We start from the raw sequence: 25,648 nt of genomic DNA on the forward strand, positions 1-25,648 counted from the left end.
TGGTTATATTTTGTGGGTGTTCTGGAGTTCCATCTAGATCCAGGACAGTTTTGATGGATTTATAAAATAAAAATAACAAAAATAAATAGAGTACACAACCACGTGAGTGCGAGAGATTGCGTGTGCTAAGAGATCACAGTCATCCAGTCAGGAGACTCAGCCATGAACCAAGCAAAGATTGTTGAGTGTGAGCACAATGATAATAAGACTCTTGAAGTTTGGAAGTTACTAGATATGATTGCTGTCCTCACAGTGAGCACTGGCTAATATATGGATTTTTACAGGGCAAAGAGCCCCATGCCGCCAGAGTACAGAGCCTCAAACCAATGAAACCACAGGTCTTTTATTGACCTTAAAGTGCTCAAAATGCGCCGTTCTCGCCCGTGTGTCTGCAGCTCCGAGGACGAAAAGCAGGAGCTGAGGCCGACTGTGGTGTCAGAACTTTGGACATGTGGGTGAAAACAGCACATTTTGAGCGCTTTAATGTCAGTAAAAGACGTGAGGAGTTCATGATACAAGTTCAGAACATTGCCCAGGTTGTTTCATGAGTCAGTCTTCATGCTGGAGCCCGTTTTCAAAACTATTTGAAGTCAGGTGCACCACTGAACAGGTGGCTTATAGACCGGTGTGGCTTGTGGATGAACAAGATCTATTTTCCTTCTTAAATCTAGTGGGTGGGGCTAATATTCCAATGCGCTCTATAGTCTAGAAATACTTATTTTATTAGCTGTAGAAAAGTGAAATATAAAAAATATTACCTACTAATTTCTTTCTTTTTTGCAAAAGCAAAAAAGCAAGAAAATTAAATCTCGAATTGAGACAGAAAAATGAGATGAAATGACGGCTTTTATTAGTGGTTCTAGGTCTTCAGAGTGACTGCACCTAGATGTGCTGAAGCTCTTCCTCTGGTTCTGACCTGTGTCGTAAAAGACAGCATGAAAACACATAGACTCCATGAGGAAGAGGAAACGGGGTGAGGGGTGGTATACAAGCAGTAAATACATGAATCCTCCCAAGAGTAGATGATACTCACCGACACTGAAAACGGCAACTCCAGTCAGACGGGTTAGAAAGTGAGAAGTCCATGAAAAGGCTTCTTCAAAGGGGGTTTGTAAACACCAACTTGTAGATCTGATATAAAAATGTGACTTTCCTTTCCAAGAAAAGTAAAGGCCATTTCAACTCATTTACCTCCCCGTGAATCAGTCTCAACAGTTTCATCTTTCCAGCTACAGTATTCAGTTAAACACAGACTTGGCTTAGAAAATATTTTCCCACCAAATCCAAGTTTTATCAACAAGTTTTTTAATTATGGCGGGAAAAGCAGTTTCAGGGGGAATTCAAGCTTTAATACACCAGATGTATTTTTGGAATCATCCGTACATTCCTCTGAACACGAGCAGAAAAAACCAAGGTCCTATAAAATCCAAAATAAAAAACATGACCCTCAATACTGCGATGGATGTGCTGTCGACGGATTTCTGCAACCGATTTAAAATGACTTTTATCAAACGCTACTGAAATGAACAGGAAGGCGACTGAACGATCACGATGTGAATGCTTGTTAACTGAACGCTGCATCCATGATAAAACAGTTTTGCACACTACTCAGAGGGCATGGAACTAGCTGAAGCTTCAGTCGGGTGACGGGTGGCAGCGTGTGAATCACAAAGGCAGATATGGAAAGCAAAACGATGATAGGCCGCTTTGTATCTGATGCACAGTTAGCTCACTCATGATCTCAAACAAAAGTCCTACAGTATACGTTCTCCGGTGACCCTGCTTGAGTTGTGTGTTCTTGTTGAATGAGTCCCAGCCGCAGGTTTGACGCCCGAGGGTCCGTGTCGCCCAGTGTGAGCAGGTTTGTAAGAACAGTCACGGACCTAAACAGCAGGGCGGCTGCCTGAGTCTACCGCTGACTGTCGAGGTTCTGATCTCTGTACAGCTTCAGCACCAGGTCTCGGATTTGGTCCCGTTTCCTTCGCACTTGGTGCCGTGGAAACCAGCGCTGTAGCTGAAGAGGGAGTTCAAAGTGCACCACTGGATCCTGGGAGACCAACAAGCAATCGAGTCAGTCAAAATAGCGCAGTCGCTTCAAGGTGGTTTTACCAACTTGATCAAGACAGAAAACGGAGGGCAGCTCTAGTTGTGTGTCCTTCTTTAGCTGACCCTGGCAATAACTGAGATTTTAACATCAACTTCAACAGAGGCTGAATTTTACCTTTAAAAAGCTCTCAACGTACTGCAGCAGGTAGAGACCGCAGTCACTACTGTTGTCCTGCAGGGGGACTTGGCTATGTGAACTTTTCATCTGGTCTGGGCCGAAGTCTCTCGACGTTCCTCTCCGGGCCTCCCACTCCGACTGCAGGTACCTGAGGGGACAGTCACACTGCGGCGTCAACGTGGATTAAAATCACAAAAAGGCCCTGGGGATTTTCACTTACTCCCGTATGAGTTTGAAGACTCTCTCATGCAGCGAGAATTTGAGAGAGTCCATGATGAGGATACACGGCCTGCAGACACAAGTTCATACTGTTATCATCTCCATATGATCTAGGGGAAGTCACACTGTCCTTTTCTTTCCAAGTCTTGACACAAGATTCCCACAGGTCACATGGGTGACACTAATTCCAGCTATAGGCTAAAATCCATCCGAGTGGCTTCCAGACAGTCTGGATAACCCTCGTCCAGATTTAGACCTCAGATCTGTCGGAGCGCTCCAGTGAATCATCCCAACACTTCCTGCTGACGTCGGAATGAAGGGAATTATTGGTGCATTGTTCCACAATGTGCAGAAACATGGAAGGTCCTGGGTCATTTTCTGGGCAGGAGAATTATCGGTGGCCACAAAGAATGAGCACTTAGAAACAAAATTGATTGTTGAATAACTTTTCTGCAAGAAAGAGAAACTGAATACTCAAGGAAACGCTATTTTGACTGCAGAGGCTGCTGGCTACTGGTGAGGTCTGGAATTCACAGGACTCTCAAGATCACTTCTGAACTAGTTTTGAACATGGGTTCCACCATGGAGACTGACTCATGAAACAAACTCGGCAATGATCTGAACTTGAATCATGAACTCCTCATATCTTTTATTGACACTAAAATGTGCTGTTTTCGCCTGTGTGTCCCAAGCTCAGACACCACAGCTGGTCTCAGCTGCTTCTTCTCATCTCCGCTTCTCCAGGAGATCGGCTCTGTTGGCGGAGCTGTGGACACTCTGGTCAAAACCGCACTTTTTGAGCTCTTTAAGGTCAATAAAACGCCTGTGATTTCATGGGATTGATGTGACGACGCTCTTAAGCCTGTGAAAATCCATATATTAGCCGCATTGTTGTATAAGCCGCCAGGTTCAGACCACAAGAAAAACGTAGCGGTTTACAGTCCGGAAATGATGGTAATCTCCTGTTACCGTACCCCACATCTTAACAGTGGTAACTCAACTACCAACTTTCCCGACAGGTATTTTATGGGCAGAAGAATACATATAATCAAGTGGTTCCCAACTCCCAGCATGCAGACCGGCTCCGGGTCATGGACTGTTTTGGACCTCGGAGGAAGAATATAGCAGTGAAACTTATATTGTGTGCGCTGCAACAAAACCGAAAGCCAAACATCTGTATTTTAGAAATGCACTTTCTATTCCACTTGACTCAATATGTTGTCAATGTTTTGATGTCTGTTTTGTGCTTGTTTTGTTACTACATAATCTTCAACAGAAGTGGAGCAGAACAGTCCTAATGAACATTTTTGAAACAAACATAGACTGAAATGTTGCATAGGTCACCCTGAAGAAACCAGTGGACTGAGAGGCAGCTTTAATCCGAACAGTTCAGGAGTCTCACCTTTTGCAAACCATCTTCCGCCGACAGGTTTCCTCGGTGCACATCTGCGACAAGGTCAAATCAGACGACATGACAATTAGATAAATCCAATGGTGTTATTGTACTTACCACTGGGCCTGGTATTTTGATTTTGGGATCTTTAACGCCTCCTATAACATATTCAAAACACATCTTAGCACACTGCTCAGTTAAGGGTGTATTCATGACTTTGCAGCGCACCAGGTTCTGAGCTTCCGTCCACGCTTGTTCTCCTGCTAAAGGTTTTTGAGTTTTGAGCCTCGTCTGGTTCTTCAGTGGTACCGTTGTGATCACTTCCTGACGGCCATTCTGAAGCGCGGGGATGGGCCTCATACGTCACTTCATCCAGGCCAGGGAAACAAATGACAACCAAGTACCAATGAGCCCTGAAACGGACAGAGAAAGTCAAATGACAGAAATAAAACAAGTGCACGAGTCAGACGTACTCTTGGTTGACGGGAACAAAAACAAAGTCCTTGTTGAAGATGTCAATGTGCCGGGTCCACGTCTTCACCCGCTGATGCCGCCTTTGACGTTGACACCTGCGTTTACAGAGTTTGGAACGCGAGTGTGAGTGCAACTTGTGAAGTCACAAGTGAGCGCACATACGTCTCTGAGGTGTTCCCTTCGCTGGCGTTGTCTCGTCGTGTCAGCTGCTTATAGAAGAAGCTGCTGAAGATGTGCGAGCGCTCCACCATGGCAGGGGCGGACATCTGGAGGAGGTATCTGAGTCAAAAACACAGGATTCTGTTTACACGACAAGCACAAGTGACTTCCTCCTCAAGCGTAACGTGAGCACATTTGAACACTGACACACATGTTCAAATCATCAGGACCATTACTAGTGTAGTTACAACTAACCTGACGTTAATGAGTGTCGCCCTTACTGTTGTGATAGTTTGTCTGTTGTGTTGCTGCTGCCAGAAGAGCAGAACATTCTGTTGATAATTAGATTTATCAGACCATCAAATCAGATCAAAGAAGGACTGAACAGCCTGAAACGTTATTGTTAGAACTGAGTCACTTTGTGAAACAGATCTTCGACTTTTGAGACCATTTACAAGTACATTTATAACCTTTAAAAGAATGAGACTATCAAAGCAAGAAGGGAAATGAAAAGCAGTTAGAAGACATATGCCAGGGGTGAACCACGCAACGCTCCAAAATTCAAAACACAATTTTGCTGGTACCACTAACAAAATAGCTGGCATTGAAAAACAATTTCAGTTTATTTTTGTTTGGTTTTCGTACCCAAATGACCGATAAACATCTGCCATCTAGACGAAAACAAGACAAAGTATATTTCACTGGCTCTTTTGTTCATTGACAGTATAGTTTAAATATTATTTTGACTCATACGTGCATCATGAACACACATGTAAATTCAACATGGTTAAATAGCATTCAATAAAACAGAGAGTAGATCAGGTTCTCTATAAATGTACCTGTTTTAGAGGACAAAGAGGAAAATTACCAGTGGACAAAAACAACAAGAAAACTGATGAACTCACTTCCTAATGTTTTGTTTCAGTGTTTGTTTAGAATAAAACCTGTTTGGAACACAACATTATGTATATTTTAATGATATTAAATATGGGATTGTTTGTACTATAAAGTAATACATTATTTTATTCAACTTTATTCCAGGTTCATTTTTGCCTATTTCTATGTACATGTTGTCGATACTTAATACATAATTTTTTTGTATTTACCTCATGAACAAAACGTGTATTTTAATAGTGCATGTGGCTTCCACTTCAGAGTCTCAGGGTGCTGAGGCAAATCCTTTGGGGCGAGAGGTGGGGACGGAACTACTCACACCCATTAACCTATTGGACTGTGGGAGGAAATAAGAGTCTCCAGACGAAGCCCACATGAGCTAATACAAACCTCACACGCAAGCATCCAGGTTTGCTCTCAACACCAACCACAACAGAATTCCAGAACACCAGTGGGTGAAAGTGACACACTTACTTTAGGTAAAAGTCGATAATAACATCGTTGAGGTACTGTCCACTGTCCAAACACTGCAGGTCCTCCATCGTCACAGTGATTCCTCCTTTAATCGGAGGAGGAGGAAACTGAATCAACCTGCACAGATGGAGGTTCGACAGTGACTGTGGTGTTTGGGAACAAAACCTAAAAGCAAAGTGTCTTTTCACAACTGACAAGAAAAGCAATCAGAAAACATCAGGTTCCATAAATGATGATGGGTCTGGTGGAGCACAGCAACCCAAACCACGAACCAGGTGTTTTTCTCTCTGACAGGGAGAGAAACCCACAAATGGAAATCCTTCATGCCCACGGACAAGCAGCAGATACGCACATCACAGTAAGAGTAGTGCTGCTTCAGTACGATGGAGGAGACTTGCCTGCGTGACAGTCCATGGTGTTTATACTTGGTCCAGCTTGAGTCCAGTTTGCACATGGACACACGGTACGAGCCTTTAACTCTTCGATGGCACAGAGTGTAAACCGGCTTGTCTTCGTCCTTGGTGAGGAATGCAGGCAGGGAGGAAAGCTCAGAAAAACAATGTGGTGATGACAAGTAATTCATGCCTCGGTTGGTTACCTCAGACAGAGGTTCCATTGCTTCGTCTTCGGTCTCTGGATCAATCTCGGCTTCCGTAGCTGCTGCATAGGCAGGTGACATCTCCTGCTCCAGTCCGGTTTCCAGCACCGGACAATGCGCCGCTGTCGTCTCAAGTTCTGGGGCTGCATGGATCACAGTCTCCATCTCAGTTTCCAACCCCTCATATACATTCATCTCCCATTCTAAAGTGCTGCACTGCTGCTGCATCTGTGCTGTGTTCAGCTCAGCGACTTCACCGGGCCCCCTGGTCGCATTCGAATTCTCTTGTCTCTTGACTGGCGACGACCCTTCATTCCCCAGCGGCAGCTCCACCACACAGCCAGAGACAGATGTGTCCAGCAGGGGTACCTTCTCTAGCTCCGGGATAATCTCCCCTAAAACTTCAGTCCTGAGCTCTGGTGCCTCCAAAGCCTCGACCTCCTGCTCAGGGTCAGTCGAAGCGCTCGTTCCTGAATGAGTGTCTGTGGTGTCGACTCCCAGTACTGCGAGCAAGTGAGGGTCTAGTCCTGTTTGTTGAAGGAGATCCAGGGTATTTTCCAACGATAGCAAAGTCCTGGGCATGTTCCTGAAGTCCGTAAGATGGGAATGTTTTTCGGACACCATGCAGTTGAGACAGTCCAACTCCAGACTGGAGCGCAACAAAGCTCCTTCCATTCCCCTCAGAGGCTCTTCAAAAGTCAGCAGGATGAACGGGCTCACACCATCTCCTAGTATCAGAATTACCATTGATGGATTGACAATACATACATTTTTTTATTTGACCGCCTTCAGTGGTGAACTACACTCTTACCAGTAGTGGTGGATTTTCGCCTGACACACACATTTCGAAGCTCCTGTGTTATTGTGATCGCAGCTTCTTTGGAGACGTAAAACAAAAGGGCATTGGCAGGAAAATCCTCTCCAATTCTTGTACCATCCAGCTGGCTTGCATCGTCCAGGTCCCAGACGCCGTAGCGCATCAGCTCCTTTCGCTCCAACGTCAACTTCCCATTGCGCTGTTTGTCCACATCTACACAAAGGAGATACAATAACGTAAAAGAGTTCCTCCACAAGCCCATCCAATCCTGATTTAGTTTTGCAGAATAGTTTAAATGCTTGGATGATAGTACGAGTAAAACCACAAGGTTCATAGAAAAACCCATTTCTGCTCGTACCATTAAACGGCTTTCCATCAAATAAGATGATTCAGCATATAAAGAAGACTTTTCCTGGGTTAAAATCGGAATCAGATGAAGTCAGTAATCTGGATTATTTTTAATAATAATATAAAATAAGTTAAATAATCACACAAAAATGTAGGTTTTCAAGCCAGTTTTAAGTCTCTGCATTGGCTTCCACAAATTTCAATTTTAAGGATTTTTCCTCTTGATTTATCGACAGCATATTAATATACGCTACATTTTCTTGTGAAGCGGTTACGTAATTTTGTCTGGACCAAACGTTCTCCTCACCTCCTGCCACATGTGGTCTTGTTTAATCGCGTGGTTAAGGGTTTATTGTTCTTCATCGTTAATATTTGGTTTATTTATCTTCCATCTTTGTAAGACGACATGTTTAACAGTTGTTTTCTCACACACACTCCCTCTGGAGCCACATCGCAGAGGTCAGCCCACATCTGCCCTTGTTCTATTGCCCAGTCGGGACCACGCCATAAGGTTGTGCCAGTTCAGCGTTAGTGGCATCGATCCAGTTCCGCCCTCACCTTTTTTTTTCTCCAGTGTAAGTCCTGTCTCACTGATTTATTTTATTAAGCCTCACTCCTGCTTAACAGTGAAGCATGAGAGATGGTGTATAAATAAATACTGACTACACATTCAACCTGGGACGTTCCCCGTTTCTTTCCATCACAACACATTCACAACATGGTCCAGCACGTCCACTCTTGTGTGTCTAGACGGCTCCACATCTGAATTAGTCACCTCAGCCGGGAGATCTGACGTAGCCTTGGTACTGGGAAGATATCCGCAGTTTACACAACACTCAGATCCCAGTGGTCTAATCTTAGAGCACAAACACTATTTCAAGTTTAAGAATAGCACACTAAGCTAGCAGAGCGCCGTGAACAGACAAGCATGAACAAAGCAGGTGGACTCGCACAGGTTCAGTCAAATGTTTCATGCACTAGATCGCGAATCCAGTTTGGACACAGATCAATGATGAATTTGGGGAACAAATTACCTGTCACTGGGATGATGATTTTCTCCTTTTCAACCTGCCAACAAAGAGAAAAACAACTTAAATGAGAAAAAAAAATAAGGCAAATAAGTTGATTGTTTATTACCAAGAGTTCTCCGTTTGACTTTGCTAGGTACCCTCCACAGTGCAGCAGCGTGAATGAGATACGCATGGAACAGTGGTCTACTACTGAGGCCTTACCAACAGCAAGAGCGCCTTCAACGATGGGTATCACCTGCCGACACATTAGAATAAAGAAAGCAATTGTATATTTAAGAGGAAAGGGGGTGGAAATGGTGACTTTCAATAGTAAACTCGGATTGTCATAACAAACCAAATAAGAGCCTAGAAAAATACTAACATATGTTCACCATACTAGTCTTAAACTACAGGCAACAACTCCATCTGCTGGCCATAACGCACAAAGACATGTTCCTTGGTTTTTGATCCAAAACCAAAACCTTTTTTGCCAAATCGTGAAAACAACTCCAACAGCCACTGAAAATAGCAGAATAATTCACTGAGTATGGAACATATTTGTGGTCCTTCTGGAGACAAAACTCCAGCAGTCATCAGGTGATGCAGTCTGCAGTGGTCAGTAATGTCGATAAGAATCGAGGAATGAAAAACCTAGAGTGTCAGGATCATTGGCGACAAGGGAGCGCCGATGCCTGCTGTGAGATAAGGCTTGTACTGAAGGAAGGTCTCTGTTCTTTGACACAGATATCACTTAAACTACAACACACAAGCAACATCAGTTTACCTGGACGTCTTGCACGCCTGATGTCTCTCGCACTTCGGTGGAACTCAGCTCAGGAACAGTGACAAAGTCTTCTTCGTCACTGGACAATGTAACTGAAAATAAAAGCAAAGAGGATATTGATATTTATTATTTACGGACAGACGGACGGACAGGAAGCATCTGGGTGCATTAGATCCATTGAAATCCACAGGTGAGTACTGATTATTAAAATCACTCACGGTGCTGCGTGATACTCACTCGGGGGACAAGGGCTGGTCTTCACTGGGCTTGAAAAGCGACGATGTTTCGGAGACATAATCCTGCCGCCCGTCCGTGACTCGCCGCTGGCGAGCGGCAGAACGTCTGCTCTGTCCTCCTCGCTGCACCTCATCATATCTGGCACTCTGCAGTCCTCTCCATCTTCCACGTGATCTGCGGCAGGTCGGCCGTTCGTCTCTCTCTCCTCAGTGAGGCAGAGCACGCTTTCACGAAGTCGCTTCGAGCTGCTGGTTCCATTGCACCGGGAATTTATTTCCTTTCTCTTCCTCCTCTGTTGAGACAAACATCAGTAGATCTTCTCGAGGCACACTCTTCATTAAGAAGCAGGTTTGAGCCTTTGCAGCCGACCATTAAACCTGTCTGACTCTGTGGCACATGCACCTACCGGAGTCTGCTGTGCATCATTCTGTGGATCAATTTCGACTTCCTTGTTGCCGACAGGATCAAGATTCTCACAGTCTGCGGAATCTTTAGCAGAATTCCAGCTGAATGATAAGCCACAGTCTGAGGAGACAGAACATAAATGTCAATTGAGGAAACAGAATACAACAGAGTCCATCTCAAAACAACACGACGACACAAGGTGTATAAAAATGCATCATCTCTTTGTTATGATAAACATGTCATTCAACTTTGAACCGAGAGGTGAGGTGTTCAAAGCACAGCTGCCTTCTTCTATTTAAAACTCTGGGCGTGATAGGATGAGCTGCATGACTATGGAAACCAACAGCTTATAAAAGCATGTTGTTTTAAGCCCAGTTCACTTACCAACAACATCAGCAAACTTGCAGTCTGCTTCCTTGTCCTTCCCAACAATCATCTCCAGATTATCTTTGCTTTCATCTTCTTCCTCCTTATCCACGTTCTGCAGCTTCCTCAAGACCCTTGATCTGATAAAGAAAGCCAACAATCCAGCGAATCAGTTGAACACATATGGCAGAATCAATAACAATTGCTGCTGAGAATGTTTAGCGCTTTTTGTCATCCAGGCACAAACAAGTCAACAGCAAAAAATAATTTCACAAACCAGTAAAAAAAAACACTCCCGCCACTGACACGGCAGTGAAAGAGTTGAAGCCTACCGCTGCGGTGTTGAAGACGTTCGACCTTCGCGGCCCTTTGGCGTTTTCTCGATCCTCTGATCTTGAATTTCCCTGGTTGTCGCGTGTTTCAGTGCGTTTGTTGCCTCAGTTTTTTTCTTATTGACAGCCTCTTGAAATTTGATTTTGTCTATATGGGCCTTTCCCAGCTCTGTGCGTAAGATGTCAGGAAGGATTAAATGGGCCTTTCTCCTGTGGGACAGAGGAGAAGAAACAGCATGTAATCGATGGTGGTTCATCCAACAAAACAACAAACCAGAGCTCAAATATTAAAGGACACGTCGGAAATGTGGCCCACAAAAACTCAAGTAAATACTTGCCGAGCGAGTCCCCAGTTGACCATGGTGACATGGTTGTGATCAAAAGGCCTTGGTCCTCGTTTCTGCAGTGATCTACTTTTCGGCTGTGAATCAGACTGTCCCATAGAAACCTGTAGGAGAAAGCCAAATATCATGTGGAGCTTCACCAACCCAGTAAGTAAAAGCTTCAGTTTGAGCAGAGCCCATGTGACAGGGGCTAAGACTCTCATTCAACTAATGCTTGTGTAGGGATGTACATTACAGACAGGGCTGCATATTGACAGGGACCTTGCCATAAGATATGCATCCCAATACAGGAGAGGTGATAATATATATTACAATATATCATGATATGAACCATCATTTTAAGGGGAAAAAACAGATAATCTCATGTGCATAAAAACAAGTTATTATTATGGCATCAGTCCAGCTAGACTTTCGGTTAGAGTTCGCATTCCAACAGAGGAATGAATCACTCCCTAATTCAACAAAATAACTCCAGCAAGAAAAAGAAAATGTTAACATTAAACACGTCACAAATGTAGCACCATATCCAAGTACAGTGGTACCTCCGTTTTCGAACGTCCCGGACTTTGAACAAATCGGAGTTCAAACGAAAAATTCGAGATTTTTTTGCTTCGGATTTCGAACGAAAATCCAGAACTCGAACGCCCCTGAAAAAAAAACGGAAAAAACTTAACGTGCGCTGCTTTGTCATTGTGTATATCGCAGCCTCTGTATGTCCTGTTAGTTACATTTACTGACTGTTTTTTCTTCATATTGAGGTGTAAAACCTTTCTGTCTCCACACTGGACCGTGGTAGAGTGTCACAGGGGAGGTGCTGGAGCGCTCACTCCAGGGTTTGATGTCCTGTTGTGGGCTGGAGCTGGGACAGGGATGAGGCGAGTCTGGGACAGAGCGTGACTTGGTTTATGACTTTGTCACAGCCAAACTGCACAGAAGCGCACATTCAGAGCTGGACACGCACCGGGCACCTCTTCACTTCTGGAGAGACGTCACTCACTCGGCAACCCCTCCCACATGCAGCGGCCACACACATAGAGGAACAGCCACCTGCAGCAGACACTCTACATTCACTCCTACAAAAGACTATTTTAAGGCTTGGAACGCATTATTTCTTTTTATTTCAGTAATTGTAATGGGAAAAATCCATTCAGATTTTGAACAAATCGCTTCTCGAACGGCCGTCTGGAACGGATTGTGGTCGAGAACCGAGGTACCACTGTATCTATGTATGTCAAACATAGCTATAGCTGAACATATAACATAACATATGAAGACAATGTGACAAAATCAAGTACAAAAATATCGATACAATCTCACACCCCTGCTTACAGCAGTGTGGATTTTAGTTTTGATGCACGTAGGATGTAAACAACGATGTTTGTACTTATGCAGCAAAATAACACGTGTGTTACACTCTTATTAAAGAATTTTTGGACTTACCAACCAATGTTTCTTCACAGTAAAGGACAGTCCCAAGGCGTCCTTCTGATCCATGGTAACACCCTCCACCAGTGCTGTTCAATGAGCGGAATTGTTGGTAAGAAACAAGGCAACTCAAAACTGGCTCACATCAGACATACAGAACGAAGACACGAAGGCAGCTGAGTACTGAGTAACATCCCTGCAGTGTCGGTATTAGTCATGGGTTGTTACTCGGTTTCGTTTTCACGTGTTATTACGTGCACACAGTGCTATCATCCAATGAGATTCTAACTAAAAATATACTACCATGAAACAGCATTTCAGAAGGTTTGACAGCAACCAGATCAGAACATTTGATGATGGTTCATCGTCGACATTATCAGAATGTTGACGTGCACGAGATAAAACATTCAGATCAGGGAGAGCGAGTGTTTGTGTCGTGAAGATTCAGAAGATTCAAACAACATTTGAAACCAAACGTGGCTCGTTTCAGGAGACCACAACACTGAGTTAGCATGCAGTGGTTCTTTTGTTGTTGTGACTGTCCGACACACCTCTGACAACATTTCTCGTGACACTGAAGTGTACGAGTCACACATACTTTAGACGGGTTAACGGCTGCGACTTTAGATGTGGCAATGCAACATTTTCCAGCGGAGAACTAAAAGTGTGTTTAGCTCGCGTTAGCACACCGAGCTAAACACGTTTGTGCTACACCGCTCAAGGTGCTAACAAAACATAGGAGAAGGTCATTCTTACCCCACTGTGGTGTTTTGTTCGTTCACGATTATTTATATAGAGCAGACATCTCAGACACACACAACACTTCCACTTGCACCCAGCAGTATTGGCCGGTTTGTTGTTATTATGGACTGGACAGCTACTCCAGCACCTCTCAACATTCCCTGACGACTTCCGCTTATTGGCGGAAACAGTAACAAATTAAAACGGCGCGCGTCTCTAAAATGTAATAAAAAATAAAATAAAAAAAACATAACAAAAAATAAAACAATGCAACGCAGAATAAAGACAATTTATTTTAAAAAATGTTGTGCTTATAAATTACAATATTCTGTGAGCGCTAGATCTTCGAGCTGATTTCTTGTTTCACATCAGTCAACATGTTGGTATACTGTCTTACGCTTGAGCTTTTAGACCATCCGCTTGAAGGTCACAGTCTCCCTCGTAAGACACGTGAAGCAACGCTTGGACGCACGGTAACAACACATAAGCACGAACTAAACAGCAGTCCCGACACCTCATATGATTGTAAAAAAAAAAAAAAAAGTCAGGAATTACGTGTGTTGTAGCAAAGCAATATTAGATTTACGTTATGATCGTCTGTTTTGCAAAAATATCTCTAAAAAGAAATGAAAGATTTCATTGGAATTTTCAGGAACTGTTAGGACAAGGATATATTCTCTCTCTCTCTCTCTCTCTCTCTCTCTCTCTCTCTCTCTCTCTCTCTCTCTCTCTCTCTCTCTCTCTCTCTCTCTCTCTCTCTCTCTCTCTCTCTCTCTCTCTCTCTCTCCCCCCCTCCTCCGCAATATGGTGAGGGTGCCGCCACGACTTACCCTTAGAAATACAGATCATACATTGAAAATGATCAGCTTCCTGAGCGCATTAAAAACCAAAACATCTAATTAATATGCATTTCTTTTATTTTCATCAAACACATTAAAAGCCAAATTCTCCAGTCTTCATTGACACAGCAGCAGAAACATCAGACCAGTCCAGCCCTCAGAATAAAGGGTTGGTGAACTGGTCATCACAGGCTGCAGTGACCAGACAATCTCAGGCCTGTGCTGAAGAGGCCTCCTTCAGGATCAGACAAGTCATTTTAGAGCACAACAACAGAAACGCTGTCCATGGATTTATGGCGATAAAACACGACAGCCATTTCTGGTTACGCTACAAATGACTTCTCCTATTGTCAGGAGCCGCAGTTCTGCAGAGCCGCCGACGTGCTGGACCCCGTCGCTCCACGGACGCCCACATCTGTCCCTGAGCTCAGGAGGCCAGTTGCTGGCTGAGCGTTGGACTCCTGCACTGCTTTCTGTTTAGCTGCAAATGAAGAGGACATTGACGTTGCAGCACGTGACACGAGTCAGGGTTCCAGAATGTGATGACTAACTATGGTTCCAGTGAGCTGGCGGCTCCTTGAGTTTATTGCTAACTCACCCGCAGCACTACATGGTGTTTCGATGGGCCCCTCCGACTGCTCCCCATCAGCGATCGACGCCCGGATCTTCCTCACCACATAGGCGCAGGCTTTAAAGGAGAAACAGTGGGGAGAAACATGTGGATACTTTGAGATAATAAATCAGACTTCCTGGTCAGACAGAAGAGATGAAACCTCAGATAAATCAGACAAAACTCTATTAAGCATTTAACACCCTCAATATTGTTTTTTAAATAGTTTCCGTTATAGAAAATTGGTACAAAAAATGATTCAAATCTATGTAAAAATAATGAGAAAAACATATTCCAAATAAATCCATCCATTTTATTACATATATATATATATATATATATATATATATATATATATATATATATATATATATATATATATATATATATATATGCAGAACAAATGTAAATAACAAGCCAGTAAACAACAGACGCGACTCTGTTAGTTACGATCACCGGCAACTAAACACGTCGAATCGACAGGAAAAGCAAGAGTTGAATCTCACCTTTGATCACTAATCAGACCATAGCGTTTTTTTCGTTCGTAAACCTCGCAGACCGTCGTCTTTATCTCGAACCTGTTTCCAGCAGACGCGACAATTTAAAAAGGCGGAAGTGTTACGAAAGCCAGAAGCCAGTTACATACACAGAGAGGGCGTGGCCAAAAAATAACATCCCAGTTCTGATTGGCTGAGCCTGAAGCCAAGATATGAGCACGTGACTCGGGTTAGAGCGTCGGAAAAAACAGATGAGCGTTTCATTAAAAATAAAAATTGAATTTGAGAGACGAGTCCTCCGGTGGTAAACACACTTATAAGAGTGATATTGGATATTTATAGTTTTGAAATGACTTTGTACTGCACTCATTCCACTTGCTTTTGATGGTTTACTACTTCAATATTTATTATATTTTATGACTTCCTTGATCAACCTTGACGCACCTCCCTCTCTATCTTTAAAGCAAAGGTCAGCCACCCACTTAGTGGAACTTATTTTGGTTTTTCTTTGTGTCATAATGCAGAGTTAAGTCCATGAGTAAGCTGGGATTACATGCTTCTGGACAGTGAGGCGCTTTTGTCTCTCCAAGTGGGCGGAGTTTGTGTATTTGTCTCCAGTAAAACATCCGCAAACAGGTTCATCCACGTAATAATTTATTTTCTTCTCATCGTGACCGAGTTGTTGTTGTTGACACTGCAAACATGACTCGCACAACAATCTTCTCACAACAGCAGTGTTCATAAAGTTGCAATCCTATCTTCAATATATACACACATATACTTCATTTAACTTAACAAGACGAGCACAAAAACACGATGCTGAGACGTCTCACCCTCTCACAACACCACGAGATAAAACTGCAATCACCAGGCAGAAAGGAAGGATGTGACGCATGGAATGATGCGTGTTGTTTGTGTTGTAAACAAAAGGCTGATTCAGCAGATTTCACAGGGAAACACAATCACGGGGAGGGTGGAAGGGACCGAATGGGAGTGTTGCGGCGGCGCCTCAGTCCATCCTGATCTTCTGGTTGGTCATCCTGTAGATGATGCTGTCGTAGCCGGGGTCCATGTTCCACAGGTTGTACGCGGTGGCGATGACGGCCAGCGCCAGGACGATCATGAGCCACAGCACGATGTTGAAGATGACGGCGTACTGGAAGTTGTACTTGTACGCCAGGTTGTACGGGCTGCCGGGGTTGCTCTGCGAAACACATGCAGCATGATAACTCACCAGCCTGGTGGCTCCTCTGTGAACCAGCATGACCGAGTGAAACCAGGTCATAACTCATGCACTGCTTACAATTTGTTTGGACTCCAGGATGGAGCGCGACTTGCGGGCCAAAGGGGCCTCGAAGTTCTTCACCGTCACCACCTCAACGACGGCGCCGTTGCCGTAGAGACTGAACACATCTTCCCCAAACTGCAAGGGAAGCAACAAGATCTCAAAAACCACTCCAGAGCTGTCGGCTTTTCCCTGACAAACGTGGCGCCGCACCTTCTGCAGGACTGTGATAAGCATGTCGGTGGCGTCGCGGTACTGAGGAGAGTCTGCACCGTAGACCCGACTCAGCTCTTCCAGTCCAGATAACTCCAATGAATACAGGTCCGGGGAGTGGTCCTTGGCAAGGTGCCGGTGCCTCTGCAGCTGCACAGGCAAACGATGCATCACAACGATAACAGAAGAGGCTTTCTTTTTAGACCACAACATTCTGCTGACTCACCAGAGCTGTGATGTCGTGCAGGACTTGGACCTCCGACAGGAAGAGAAGGTCAGCCTGAGAAGCACAACAAGAGAAGGCAATTTTACGCATGTTTAGGTGTCATCTGACAACATCATGGAGGACTGTCCAGTGTGTCAGATAGGGATGGGCGATACGGACAAAAAAAGTTTCAGCGATAAATGTTGTAATTCCGGCGATAATATTTATCAGGATAAATCCATGTTCATTCTATTCCATGTGTTGGACACTACAGTCCCTCTGTTTCATGATGAAACTTATTAGTGAGGTTTGTCTCCAACATCATTATTTGTTTATGTTTAAATACAACAGTGAACTAAGTGTAGAGATGAGAAACTCAATGTCTCACATCTCTGGTAGAAGCTGCTGGTGTCTGAGAGACTGCTCTGCCAGCTTTATTTAGGGGTTAAATGGAGCAGTCTGCCTGCTGTATCTCATGTCTCTGAACAGTTGACTTGAATGATGGAGCAGTCTGGACACATTTCCTAGATGCTGCTGAAGAAACATTAGAAATCATGTCAATAAATTATCATGGAGTCAGATTCTATTCTCCAGATCATGATACAAACTGTCAGTCCTTTGTCTTGTGTGATGAAAAACATTTTACTTTGACACTTTAGAATTTGTTGATGGTCCCTAACTGATGGCGGCTCGAAGCCTAATGGGGATGCGGAAGAGGACGCTGCCGCCAATACTGGAATGGAGCTCTGTCCAATATCCAACTATTTTCACCAGCGCAGCAGGAGACCTGCATGTGTTGATGTGAACCAAGGCAGACGACCGCGTCAGAAATACTATCAGGACCACTCCATCTAATAAAATAAACGGCTCCAGAGACTCAGAGTCGACCAGTGTCAAAAATCACTTTCAAACTACGACCGTGAACCAAAGTCCACCACACTCTCCACAACTGTGAACCGCCGCAGAGCTGGAGAGCGTGGCACACCGCCGTGGTCTCGTCACGTTCACGTGTCCAATGCAGCGAGTGAGCTGCGTGTTTATCAAATTTATCGTGAGATGCAGAATTGTGTTTGGCGGTATATCGTGTACGATAAGTTATCACCCAGCCCTAGTGTCAGCAATATTTGAGTGAAGGATTTGGGCTATGCACGGTCAGTTCTGTGAGTGTGGAAAAATAACCAACAAAACTTACAGTCACATGGCACCATTCCAACTGGTCAGGCTTTGACCTCATGACTCAAGGTGAAAACTTTTATTTCACGACAGGCTCAAATGAAATGCTCTGCTGAGAGTGGAAGCAGATTTACCTCCGCATTTCTGCTCAGGGACTTGGTGGGCAGGGAATCCAGCACAGAACCCTCCTGGGAAAGACGGGCTCGGATCTGCTGCAGGGTCACGGGCAGGTCCTCGAACACGGCGTTGGCTTTGCCCAGCATGTAGAGTCGCTGAAGTCACAAGAGAGAATCCGGGATCACACCTCGACACTAACAGAAACAAACCCATCCTCGAGAATCGACGTGTGGAAAGCTACCTCCTCACTAGGGGCCAGTTGAAGCACCACCGGAGTGTCCTCAGCAAACAGTGTATGAACCGTCTCTGCCACACTGTCCAGGGTGAAGGGAACAGACTGAGGGGAGAAAACACATTAAGCTGATGTGTAAACAGCACGAAGCCGGTCGCACAGTCAATACAACAATGCTTGTTTGATGAACGACTTTTCCACACTAACATTTTCCAGAGGATAAGAGGCCAAGCTCTGCGGCAAGTCGAGGCTGTCCACTCCCCTCACCACCACCAGCACGTTGGCGCGGGGTCGCTGGAACAAGGGGCCGGCGCGGAGGCCGGGCCAAGACAGATCCTGGGGAGGAAGAGAGAGGCACACACACACACACACACAAACAAGCATTTACTGGCTGCACACGCAACAGCTGGAGGAACCACCTCACCTCTCCAACAGAGAAACCCATGGTCAGAGCCACCAGGTCAGGAATCTTCTCGCCAGAAATCGGCCAGTCGCCTTTCTGGAAGGACACAAACTCTGGAGCCTGGAGCACTGCCAGACGGTTTCCATGGACACCTGAGGGTCAAACAGTCACACACCTGAGACCCACCTTCAGCAGGAGTCCCCACTAACACTCTGCAGTGTAGGAGTCGTAATAGTAGTAATTATATTGTTATTATCTTAATAAACCTATTAGGACAAAACTATAGCCAAAGATAGTTTTTCAGTTTTTTTTTTAATAAAGGAAAAAAGGCAGTAGACATTTTACAGTGTGAATAACAAACGAAACTAAAGGAATAGACCACAACCCTGGGAATAATCACATGACTGTCGAAGCGGAACTACCGACTGATCACATGACACCACCAATGGATTAGAACACAATAGAATAGAATGTCTTTAAAAGTGGAAACGAATGCCTAATTGTACGCCCTTAACAGTGACAACAGCCATGTTGCACAGATATGATTTCATCTGACGTTTAAAGTCAAAATGAGTAGCATCGGTGTTTACTGGTGTCGTGATGAGCGTCGCACTGTAACCACACTGTTTAAAAAAACGCCTTGAAATGACAATTATGACAAGAAATCACATTTAGTATTTACTCGATCTGGTCAGGAGAATGTTTATTACCTTTATATATTCATATTAAATCGAAAATCCAGTCGATGGTGCTACAGACGCTACGTTAACCGACTGTCAGCGGCAAATGCGGAAATTCAGCGTGTCTCGAGTGGAACTGCATTAATACCCGGCTGCACCTAAAGCCTCTGTTATATTAGATGCCACCCATTAGGCTCTACTTACCGGTCGCGACGAAGGCGCAGAGCAAAATCGCGAATGAACCGATCGCCTCCATCCTTCGACAGTCCGACATTTTTCTCTCCTTGCCAACAGCTGAGATCACATGACCCGTCTTCTTCTCTGCCACCATGTCAATGGGAGGACCACAATAGCTCTTTGCTGCCCCCCTCAGGGATGGAGCGTAACAGAAAGTCGACGGAAGGTTTGTCGAACTGTATTTATCTGTCCAATGATTCTGTTTCATGACTTCAATCATCATCCAGATTTATCATAGAGCGCCTACACTTAATCCCCAGCTACTGTGAGCTACTGTAAACTGACCGAGGCAACAACATAAAATACAGTTTAAATTCTGTCATCTGTGTGCCATTATTTTCATGGATTTAATTTTTTGTTTCAAACTGTTTGACAGGGTCAAAGTGTGTTTCAGTTTGGTCAACGATTTAGGGTTATTGTCATTTAATTTTATTTTAAGACTTTTTTTTTATTCCACATTAACAACTATTTTTAATAGAAACTGTTTCATTTTTTAATTATTATTAATTATTTATTTTAGAATTCATATTGTTGTATTCCTCAGATTTTGACTTGATGAGTTTATTTATTTAGAAAATGTTTCCTTCCTTATAATTATATTCCTTTTTTTTTAATTGTGGTATATTTATTCTAAATTATTGGAACATGACATTACAATATATATATATATATATATATATATATATATATATATATACAACATGGGTACATATTTCCCCATTTATTTATTTTATTAACCTATGTGTTTTATTACTCTTTTTTTTTTAAATGAACTGTTTAAATACTTTTTTCCACTTTCATATTTTTCCACATTATGTCCTTATTTCTCGTTATTTTATTTCCGCATCAATGGTTCTTTTAATAAATAATAAAGTGTATTAATCAGCGCTCATAAAGGTAATTCATTTCAGCTGTGTATTATCATCACAATCGAAATCATGAATTTTAATTTAAGCCACTTAAGTTTTCGTAAACAGCCTCAATAATTGATCATGAAAAAGAAGCGCGAATGTACACGTTTGGACACTAGGAGGAGCCAGAGAGCTGTAGAGCGCCTGATAAATAACGTCACCGTCAATTCTGCCGTTTTGGCGATAGGTGGCGCTGTCGGTCCGCGACAACCGTCGCCACGGCGTCTCGCTGAATTTGCATCAAGTAATTGAGCAAGATAATTTAATTTGATCGACAGACGCGACGGGAAAAAAAAAAACCCTTCGTTAAATGGAGGCAGGGAAGAAGCGGAGGACATTTTTCATCTTGCAGTTTGTATATTTATTTTAAAGCAACTTCTTTTGTAAAATATAAATACAAATTATGGGATATTTTAATTACAAAGGTAAAACAAAAATGAACACACAAAAATTACTTTACTGCAGTAGCCTTTACTGTTATGTACAAGCTCTTTGCCAAAGGGTGAATATCAACATTACCATAAAACTTTATTTTACAAACCACTTTGCAGTTCTGCATGTTAAATTACAGACTAAACAGGAAGCACAATCTGAACATTACAAAAATTACAACAAAATAGCCCCTGGAGCTGAAGCAAGCACAGACGTCTGAGAGAGTGAGAGAGCGAGAGAGAGAGAGAGAGAGAGAGAGAGAGAGAGAGAGAGAGAGGAGAGAAAACATCATGTGCTTCCTGTGAACACAAATACCACATTCAACAGCACGGTCTCAGAACAGCTACACACATGCACGATGTGCTGCGCGCCGCGACGCCTCGTCCAGCTGCTGACAGCACAACTCCGCTGTGGTCAGGCACACATTTACACGGACGAGTTGTGAGCAACAGTTCCTCTTTATAGGTTTATGTACACGTATATTTACTTCATTTTACATATATTAATCTATAAAAATAAGAGCACGGTTCAGTCTTGTCGGTGCTGGGCGGGCCAGCGGGTCAGCGCCGGGCCGGAGCGCAGGCTGAAGCGTGGGAACTAGGGTCAGGCTAAGGCATCGCAACTCCCAGTTGAACTTTAAAGCAATCTTCCTCCCGCTACCATCCAGGTCAGTGTTTATTTGGACCAGGGGTCATGATGAGCCCGAGCTGCCCGGCAGTCTTCAGTTTCTCCTTCAGCTTCTCCCGAGACGGGTCCCAGCGGTCGTCCAGACACTCCAGCGTGGAGCCCAGCAGAGCTGCCAGCTCGGCGCTGTCCTCCACCAGGTCCAGCAGCTCCTTGCTGTCCGGGTGAAAGCCCTCCAGCTCCTCGGGGCAGGAGAACAGCTGCGACAGAGAGGCTTGTCGGTAGAACTCCGCCTCGGCCACCGTCACCACCTCCATGTGCGGGAAGGCTTGCCTGAAGCCGCGCGCCGACATGCGCAGCCGCCGCAGGACGTCAGACAGCAGGAGCCAGTTCCTCGGCCTGGAAGGAAATCGATCCGATTTAGACGCAACCCCGTGTTGCCGCGACCTTTCTGTGACCCCCCCTGATGCTGCTGAATCTGAGCCGGTCAGCGGCTTAATGACGGTCATAATGATTTTTTAAAAAACGCCAGCAGCAATGCATATTTCTTAAATGCCTATAATCAAGTCTCTGGAAGAACTTGCTGAATTAATTCTATTATAACCAGCATTTAATTCTCCATTACAAAATAAACTTTTCATTTTCAGTGAGTCTTGTTTGAAGGAAAACTCCTGGCGTCTCGACTATTTTCAGACTAAAACATCCCTGGGGCAGCTGAAAAAACATGCCGTTTAATGTCTGCAACTTTTCACCTGAAAATAAAAATGACTACAGGCCAGCCAAGGTGTGGCTCGTGGGCTGGTTGTGGCCCTTTCAGTGCACAGATGCGGTCCACATGATCGATGAGGGAAAATGAGTGTAGTGTTACTGAGTGTAAATTTACAGGTTAAATTAGATTATTTATGATTGCATTTAAAGAGTTTTTAATGCTAAAATGGATGCCCTGAGGTGAATATCAAAAATATTTTCATAACCAAGAGATTTTTCATCAAATTGATTGATTGATTCTACAATGGTGAAATGTTACTAGACAACACGGTAAAAACAAAGACACCAAAAAAATAAGCATCAAAATAAATAAAAAAGTAGCGGAATATTTTACCTTTTTTATCAATATATTGCCTTATTATTGTCACATATGGATTTATAAATATCATAATTTACCTTTCTTTAACCACACATTCAGAATTATATTTGACTTTAACATGAATTTTATCTATTTATTTATTGCAATTAGCCTGTGGAGTCAGGCATACAGCACTTCATAACATGGCAAAATAATCTGACGGTTTTGGAATTTCAAGTCTCTGGTTCAGCAGATTTTTGTCACAACAAATTAAACCCAACAAAAAAGGAGTGTTCAGAAGAGACGTGGTGGCGGAACTCACCCCTGGAAAAGAGACACTTGGATGTTGTAGCAAGGCAGCAGAGGTCGGTCAGAGAACTCGAACTCGAACACCTCCCGCCGCTCGTCCTCCTCGTCCTCCTCCGGGCCCGGCGGGTCCGCCAGGATGTCGTAGGCCGCGCCGTCCTCGCCGGACTCTGCAGCGTCAGGCGTTTCTCGTTAGAAAGGCGCGTCAACGCCCCACAGAGCGACAGCATGCGAGCTGATCTGCACTCACCGCACACCGCGCTGCCGTAGAACTCCCAATAAATCCCGGGGTCGTCATCGGATCGGCCCTGAAGGTCGGCGAAATAATCTATGAAGAAGAGCGCAGGAGCGTTACTCAAGCTGGAGCCCGGTAGGCGGGCAGCCAGGCAAATATCATTGTCCTTGGAGACGACGGCAGAAAATGGATCAAGAGGGAGAGGGGGGGGCGGAGGGGGGCGGGGGGGTGTGATGGTCAGGGGCCAGCGGCTGTGGCTCCGCTGGGTCAGAGCCGGCTGTGTCGGGGCCACAGACGGCTGCCAGGGATCAAACAAGAACCACACACAGTCGCTGCTGCTGCTGCTGCTGCTGCCTTCGTAGCGAGCTGGAAACAAACAAGGAAGCGCACACACACCGTGTGGAGCGCAGTGTGTGTGTGTTCAGCGCGCAGGCACAGAAACACACGCTCAGAGCTGGAGCTGGGCTTTGTGCCAGCGCCGAGGCGCGGGGCGTCTGGCGTGTGTTTGGAGGGATTAACGGCCTCCAGATGAGTGGGACCAGGTGGAGGGAGGGAGGGCAGCCATCTCCCTCTCTCTCTCGCTCTCTCGCTCTCTCTCTCTCTCCCTCGGCATCGATCCATCCATCCGCGCTCGTTTCGGGATTCAACACCATCTCTCTCTCCAGCCGGCTCCACATCAATCTCCGCCGCGCGCGCTATTCATCTTCCAGACGACCGTGAACTTCCACCCGCTCATTTACAACCTCCCGCGCGACTCATGCACTTTTCAGGAGGAAGCGTCCGCGTGTTTCATTTCCTCCCGACGTAAACACGGCGGTCAGCGGCGTCCGGACGAGAGTTCGCCGAACTCGCGTCACGCGCTCGCGCACAATGAGCTTCCACGCGGACGCCGAGCAAACACGGTCGGCGTTGCCTGGTAACCGCAGCGAGGCGCGAGGAGACACGAGCCCCGGCGGGCGGAAACTCCCCGTCTAACAGGTGGTCGAGGGAGCGGGGGGGGCGCGCGGGGAGGGGGATGACAGAGACTGACAGCGGAGGTTGGGAGGATTTACCGGGGGGACTGAACACAACAGGCTGCTCGGAGGTCACAGCCGAGAGAGAACAGCAGAGAGGGAGCCAAGAGCAGGCCGCCAGGGAGAGCAGCGCTGCTGACTGGACGGTTCAACAATTTCACTGGGCCCCACCTCGGAGCTCCGCTCGCTCCCACAGTGACGCTACTGCGCCATGAGCGGTCGCGCTACACCACTTCCCGTTCAGAGAGCGTGAACACTAGAGACGTGTCACGCAGTTTTAGGCCGCGGACTACCGACATTTTCACCCGCAAAAGCTCATAATGACGGGCGAAAAACGGGTCCCAGACCCGTGCGACATCTGGCAGTGTCGTATTTACTTTGAACTGAAGTCCACTGCTACAACGGTAAGAACAAATGTCCTTAAACATGGATGTCGTCGGAGGAAGGAGAGCCATGTACGCTGTCAAGATGCTCGGACAAAGTCAACATTTCAGTGCATGTTTTTCTGTGTTTTTTCTTGGACAACCAAACAGGAAACCAAATGTGATCATAAGCTGCAGCAAAACCACTTGTTTTGTGTGCGTCCAAGTGTCCTTAATATCTATATTAAAAGGACTTTACAGTTGCCGCCAGAACCAAAATGCCTGACAAACCATGACACCACTAATGAATTCAGAGCTCCGTGAGAGTGTGAAGATGGAGGATGAAACTAATGAGATTCTCCGTGTCTCACACACATAAACGTGAACGCACTCGACAGTTGCGAGCCGTAGCGTGGCTTCTTACCATTTAGGAAGCGCTCCATGTTGTCGCTGTGGGTCATCTTGAGGAGACCTCGGCCGGAGTAGGTGGCCAGAGTGGGGTCCGCTCCGTAGGAGAGCAGGACGCGAACCACGTCCAGGTGGTCGTTCTCGACGGCATCGTGAATCGGCCTGTCACGGAAATATGTGAAGGTTAGCAGGGAGGGCTGCGCGCTATGAACAGAGCAGGCCACGCTTCGGAAACAATCACGGTATTTGGGGCAAAAAAATGGCTGAGAAAGTGTCTTCTTTGTTGTAGAGTTCGCCAATTTCAAACAGTTCTGCTCATATCGCCCCCAGCTGGCCGTTTAATAAGTTATTGCCTTAGTTGCGTACCTGAATTCCGTCTATCCGATTGGCTCCAGCCCATTATGACGTCTCACCAGGGAGACCCAAACACATCATTCGGAACAACGCAATCCATCCATCTTGGCTCAGAGATGTAGCGCCGCATTATAATAAAAGAGTTCCACTATTCTAATAGCACTTATGTGTTTAATACTGGTTTGAATGCCGGTTCATGGTT

The 25,648-nt window shown here is 45.1% G+C and overlaps 3 protein-coding genes and 1 long non-coding RNA gene across 11 annotated transcripts in view; all 4 read right to left on the reverse strand.

Moving 5' to 3' along the window:
• Nucleotides 1–1,282: 1,282 nt before the first annotated feature.
• Nucleotides 1,283–13,413, reverse strand: senp7 (SUMO specific peptidase 7). Of its 6 annotated transcripts, XM_053878049.1 has the most exons (24): nt 13,260–13,413; nt 12,519–12,592; nt 11,846–11,959; nt 11,621–11,725; nt 11,073–11,182; nt 10,735–10,944; nt 10,421–10,542; nt 10,038–10,156; nt 9,632–9,923; nt 9,395–9,486; nt 8,738–8,866; nt 8,635–8,668; nt 7,247–7,465; nt 6,436–7,163; nt 6,236–6,354; nt 5,838–5,954; nt 4,473–4,589; nt 4,310–4,405; nt 4,065–4,249; nt 3,954–3,994; nt 3,846–3,889; nt 2,445–2,513; nt 2,222–2,372; nt 1,283–2,047 (listed from the first exon to the last, which is right to left on the reverse strand). In XM_053878049.1, the coding sequence occupies exons 5-24, from the start codon at nt 11,174–11,176 to the stop codon at nt 1,910–1,912; spliced, it is 3,126 nt and encodes a 1,041-aa protein (XP_053734024.1). In that variant the 5' UTR covers nt 11,177–11,182; nt 11,621–11,725; nt 11,846–11,959; nt 12,519–12,592; nt 13,260–13,413; the 3' UTR covers nt 1,283–1,909. The 6 variants fall into 6 exon arrangements, with proteins under 6 accessions (XP_053734024.1, XP_053734027.1, XP_053734022.1 ...); XM_053878052.1 differs by having other exon boundaries at nt 6,436–6,578; nt 11,621–11,959; XM_053878047.1 differs by having other exon boundaries at nt 11,621–11,959.
• A 730-nt stretch (nt 13,414–14,143) lies between these two features.
• LOC128766201 (uncharacterized) lies at nt 14,144–15,365 on the reverse strand. Its single transcript, XR_008415972.1, has 3 exons — nt 15,200–15,365; nt 14,682–14,771; nt 14,144–14,564 (listed from the first exon to the last, which is right to left on the reverse strand). It is a non-coding gene; the product is annotated as an uncharacterized LOC128766201 (long non-coding RNA).
• Nucleotides 15,366–15,808: 443 nt separating this feature from the next.
• On the reverse strand, nt 15,809–19,834 carry atp6ap2 (ATPase H+ transporting accessory protein 2). The gene is made up of 9 exons (XM_053877295.1): nt 19,703–19,834; nt 18,840–18,970; nt 18,623–18,751; nt 18,425–18,520; nt 18,201–18,338; nt 16,915–16,968; nt 16,689–16,838; nt 16,494–16,613; nt 15,809–16,394 (listed from the first exon to the last, which is right to left on the reverse strand). The coding sequence occupies exons 1-9, from the start codon at nt 19,827–19,829 to the stop codon at nt 16,200–16,202; spliced, it is 1,140 nt and encodes a 379-aa protein (XP_053733270.1). The 5' UTR covers nt 19,830–19,834; the 3' UTR covers nt 15,809–16,199.
• A 1,163-nt stretch (nt 19,835–20,997) lies between these two features.
• Nucleotides 20,998–25,648, reverse strand: part of bcor (BCL6 corepressor) — a 40,893-nt gene continuing 36,242 nt past the window's right edge. For all 3 annotated transcript variants that reach the window (XM_053877255.1, XM_053877254.1, XM_053877256.1), the window contains 4 exons: nt 25,109–25,254; nt 23,325–23,402; nt 23,091–23,244; nt 20,998–22,101 (listed from right to left, as the gene is read on the reverse strand). In XM_053877255.1, the coding sequence (XP_053733230.1) occupies nt 21,747–22,101; nt 23,091–23,244; nt 23,325–23,402; nt 25,109–25,254 (733 nt within the window). In that variant the 3' untranslated portion in view covers nt 20,998–21,746. The remainder of the gene's footprint in view (nt 22,102–23,090; nt 23,245–23,324; nt 23,403–25,108; nt 25,255–25,648) is intronic.

Source organism: Synchiropus splendidus, chromosome 10 (assembly GCF_027744825.2).
Source record: "Synchiropus splendidus isolate RoL2022-P1 chromosome 10, RoL_Sspl_1.0, whole genome shotgun sequence".
Lineage (NCBI taxonomy): Eukaryota > Metazoa > Chordata > Actinopteri > Syngnathiformes > Callionymidae > Synchiropus > Synchiropus splendidus.

Excerpts from the sequence above, each read along its gene's own strand:
- senp7 (XM_053878047.1), bottom strand. The coding sequence starts at position 11,830 with ATGAAGAAAAAACAGTCAGTAAATGTAACTAACAGGACATACAGAGGC. Across the intron at positions 6,355-6,435 it reads CAATGGAACCTCTGTCTGAG|GACGAAGACAAGCCGGTTTA; the intron begins GTAACCAACCGA and ends TTCCTCACCAAG. Across the intron at positions 3,890-3,953 it reads TCAAAATACCAGGCCCAGTG|ATGTGCACCGAGGAAACCTG; the intron begins GTAAGTACAATA and ends ACCTTGTCGCAG.
- atp6ap2 (XM_053877295.1), bottom strand. The coding sequence starts at position 19,829 with ATGGTGGCAGAGAAGAAGACGGGTCATGTGATCTCAGCTGTTGGCAAG. Across the intron at positions 18,339-18,424 it reads AACTGGCCCCTAGTGAGGAG|CGACTCTACATGCTGGGCAA; the intron begins GTAGCTTTCCAC and ends TTGTGACTTCAG. Across the intron at positions 16,395-16,493 it reads TCCTGGAGTCCAAACAAATT|AGCAACCCCGGCAGCCCGTA; the intron begins GTAAGCAGTGCA and ends TGTGTTTCGCAG.